Source organism: Petaurus breviceps, unplaced genomic scaffold, assembly GCF_028583685.1.
Source record: "Petaurus breviceps papuanus isolate PSGF00001 unplaced genomic scaffold, PetGlider_PUasm1.0 154, whole genome shotgun sequence".
In the NCBI taxonomy this organism is placed as follows: Eukaryota; Metazoa; Chordata; class Mammalia; order Diprotodontia; family Petauridae; genus Petaurus; species Petaurus breviceps.
This window is the reverse complement of record NW_027185715.1, coordinates 1963220-1967251: the sequence shown is the minus strand read 5'-3', so window position 1 is coordinate 1967251 and position 4032 is coordinate 1963220. Positions and strand designations below refer to the sequence as shown.

Here is a 4032-nt window from a genome sequence, read left to right as displayed (position 1 = left end):
ACTTTATTTGAACTCTTGTTTTGAACTGAATATGTACTTTGTATTTGTTTAAGGCCCAGTGGCCACTTTGCTAACTTTAGTTCTGTACCTTGAAAATGTGACCTAAGAGATGTTTAGTGCTAATTCAAAAGTAAATTGTCTATGCTATGGGCATGAAAGATCTTGGGGCCGAATGAATGTAATGCGAATGTAAATTTTAAAGATCTTCCCTGCCCCTAGGCTAAAGTGCATCTGAAGCCTGGGGTGGGAGGCTTGTTTTTCAGTAGATACTTCTTGATTGGCCAGTGAGTCAATAAGGTTGTTACATTCTCTGAGCCAGGAGAAGGCTATATAAGCTCTGATGTGTAGCTTTGTTTTGGGACTCACTTTGAGAAGTGTTCTGTGATTTGATCTGAATTCTGGGAAGCCGTTGTTGAGAGTCCCCCGGCTTTGAAAAGCCCAGATGTGGAAACCCAGATGTTGACTGGGTATGGATGTAATGGTTGGACAGTTTGGAAAGCTGTCTACTTGATCTGTTAATGTCTTGATAATTCTGTCTGTATATTTTGAAGTTTGGGGTGCTGACCTTTTCCCCCTGAACAAGGTAAACGATATATGTCTGACTGATTAAAGTAAGCTTGTTAACCCATTTTGAGTTGCTTTCCTTTAACAAAGCAGATCCAAGAACCTGTGCTAGCAGCCACCCTGGGAACGCCGGGGTGCTTGCTGCTACAGAGACTGAAAGGCAACAGTAAACAAGAGAGAGGCGAAAGCCTTCGGAAGCTTTGGGGGTAGGTTGTCTGGATTTGGAAAGCCCAGTTCGGGTGTATTTAACACCAGGACGGCCACACGGATCCTCCTCAACCCTCCCACCCAGCTTTTCCTATTCGCATAGGTTTTGGAGATGTCAGCCATCCTGTACCTTTCCCCTCTCCCTTCTTCGTTGCTCCTTGCTCCCTCTGCTGGCCCCCTGATGAACATCACCTTCTCTCAGATAAAACCTGTCTACTAAAGGGTACGATTATGGTGGTAGTGGGGACCTTGGGAGGGAGGGACAGTGAAAGCTTTCTGTACTCCGAAACGCCAGTCTTGTGGGAGTCAAGAGAGTATGAGCATACCAAGAGAAAGTGGGAGATGGAGACATAAATGGATACATGACTTGGGGAAAAGCAGCCAGAAACAGGTAGAGGCTTCTGTGTATTGGAGGGAAGACTGTTCTTGTCCCCGTTCCTCAATGTCCTTTTGGCTCTCCTGTTGCCGTGGCGACAGGATGCAGGGTAAGGGTCAGCTATTTCAGTCTCTGATGTGTAATGAGGGAGTGGAGAAGAGTTGTGGGGGACATGAAGGTGGAGAACAAGGTCAGAACCAGGAACCTGGAGAATGGCCCTTTCTAGTTATCTTCCTTACTTCCCTTTCACATCCTCCTCAAGCCCCCAATTTCCCTCCCTCGCTTGTATCTTGGGACATCCTCCAAAGTATTTCTTGAGGAGTGGGGAGGAAGGGTCAGTGGATCAACTGCTTGTTTGGAGGAAAACATAAGGACAAAGGCAGAGCTGGTGAGAAGTTGGGGGCATGTTATGTTAACATTGAGTTGTTAATATGAGTTATGTTAACATGAGATGTTAAGATCCTCAGCCTCCCTCCCCCACTTGGCATCGACCAAATGTCCAGCCACTTCCAGAGGGTCAGGGCCATAGATCATCCTGGTCAGTCACCTGGTACAAAGAAACCTGCACGTGGTTCTTTTCCAGACACATCCACATGTCCTTGCCCTGCAGAGCATTTTACTGTTAGGATATGCTCCCCCTTCCCATCCCAGTCCTTGAGTATCTCCCGCCCCCCAAACCCTGTATCAAGATACACACCTGTGATTTTTTCTTTTCATTTTTATTAGGAAAATATAAATATGTCTCTGTTTCCCCAGCAGGGCGTCACCCCTGGCAAAACTACAGGATGATCCTTTATGGGGCTCATTAGCTTCTCCAAGCTCCTATCTCTTAAATCTGTCCCAGACTCTTTCCCTGGGCCCATGTCCCTCTTAGCAGTTCCCACAAAACAGCTCACCAACCCCTTTTCCTAGCATATATCTCCCCCATACCACTCTCTCCCGCACCCTAATTACCCACCCTCTACTCTATTTGCCAGGAAGTTCTATCTCTCTTAGAAGGCACTGAGCAACTTTTCTGATCCCTCCCTCCCCACCCCTTAACCATCTCTTCTATGGAGTGTTCAGGGTAGGAATCCTCTTCTAGGGAGACCCACGTAGAGGAATGCCCTACCCATCTCCCCATTCTCCAACCAGCCTGAAACTGGACACTACAGTCCCAGGTTGGACTCATCAGGGCTAACCCATGGGGCCAGACTGCCAGGTCACCTGGGAAGGGGATGTCAGGAGTTAGACAGCCTCAGCCATTGACCTGCTGACCCCTTTCTTCGGTGGACCAACACTATTCACATTCTCGCTAACTCTGAATCCTTTGGACCCCCTTGCTAGCTGCAGCCACAGGCTTCCACTACCATATCAGGTACATCAGTTTTGACTACATTGCCACTTTGGTCAAGATAAAGAAGGGAGAGTGGCCGACGGGCTGTGGGAACGCAGCAAGAGGGGCCAGATGGCCAGGGACTATTGGCTTTGAGTAGGTTGAAGACAGCAGAATGGAAAGAAGCAGTAATGCCTGGGCTGCCAGCCAGGTGGGGCGGGCACTGTCCACTACAATAATTTAGCTGGTACCCCTCAGGCTTCAAGATCCAGTCTTTCCAGCCCAATTCCTGGAAGTCTACATAGTGGTCCCGCTTGCAGCACAGAAGGCTCCCAGGCTCACATGTAGGGGTCCTCCTCTTGGCCCGATCCCCCCCAGGTGCTCTGGCTTGGGTCCTAATCACCAGGAAGGGTTGATGGTGTCCAGCTGTATCCAGAAGTAAGTGCCTGGCAGCTGTGGTATTGCCTACATGAGGCCTGCAGACCAACTTGAATTTCAGAACACCAGAGCCAGTGCCCTCCAGTGCCCGAGAAGGCAGGGGAAGAGCATTCCATCCTGGAGTGGTCATTCGATGCTCAGCCAACAGGCTTTGATTTCCCTGGACCCCTCTCTCCAAACCCCACTGGAAGATCTGAATGGAGGGGGTCCCAGCTAGGGTGGGACGAAGGTGCAGCCAAAGACGGATGTGGTATGGAGGTAGGCTCGAGGGAGTGGAGAGATGGAAGCTGAGGATAGATCCACAGGCTGTAGTGGAGGAGGAGCCTGTGGAAAAATAGTGGTGGTTCCTGAATAATGTAAGAGGCCAGGATCTTTGTGTGGAAGAGTTACACCCTTCTCCCATCATCTTTTCAAAACCTGACCTTCTCCTTTTTTTATATCCTAACTTCAGAGATAAGAGCTTCAGAACATCCACTCCCAACCCCGCCTCTCCCACCTTCTCCCTTTGCACCTACATATATATATATATATGTATGTATATATATACATATTTACTGTATTCCTCCTGTCTTTGTCTCGCTCTTTGGGTCTTTCCCTTCTCCGCTTATCCTCTCTTTCACCCACCTGTTTCTGCTGCAAAGCTGATGGTCTCCACCTGGTTCATCTGAACCACCTTCTTAGACTGTAGCCTCCTTAAGGCTCTGGCCAGGACCGCAGGGTGGGGAGGATGGGGTATGCTTGGACGGCTGTTCAGTTGTAACCCCTCTAAGATTTGCCGCTTGGCCAGCTCCAGGACTAGGGCCCTCTCTTCCTGGGGTCTTAGTGTGGCTGACCCACATGATGGGCACCGAGGTCCTGATCTCTGAGCCCCTGTTAGTGCCCATAGCAGTGCCAGTAGAAGCCAGGCTTCTGGACACCCCATTCTCCCTGTGGCTAGCGTAGGGAAACCTACCCCCTGCAGAAGGGAGAGTCAGAGGTCTCTTATTCTTGTACCCTGGAAACAAACAAAAAAAAAAAAACTCAAAGCAAAAATCTGACTGATGAAAAGTGGGGTATTCAGAGTTGTCTCCCTGGTCGATCCACTCAGCTTACTGACCCAGGGCCTCTTTTGAGCTGGCAGCCCAGGGCTCCC

General features: G+C 49.4%; 1 protein-coding gene across 1 annotated transcript; it reads right to left on the bottom strand.

Annotated features, from left to right (window-relative positions):
- Window positions 1–1850: 1850 nt before the first annotated feature.
- INHBE (inhibin subunit beta E) lies at window positions 1851–4032 on the bottom strand. The gene is made up of 2 exons (XM_069081502.1): window positions 3525–4032; window positions 1851–3224 (listed from the first exon to the last, which is right to left on the bottom strand). The coding sequence occupies exons 1-2, from the start codon at window positions 3820–3822 to the stop codon at window positions 2470–2472; spliced, it is 1053 nt and encodes a 350-aa protein (XP_068937603.1). The 5' UTR covers window positions 3823–4032; the 3' UTR covers window positions 1851–2469.

Bases quoted from the DNA above. Each gene is read 5' to 3' on its own strand.
- INHBE (XM_069081502.1), bottom strand. From the start codon at position 3,822: ATGGGGTGTCCAGAAGCCTGGCTTCTACTGGCACTGCTATGGGCACTA. The intron at 3,225-3,524 runs GTGGGTGAAAGA...ATTTTTCCACAG, and splicing joins CAGCTTTGCAGCAGAAACAG to GCTCCTCCTCCACTACAGCC.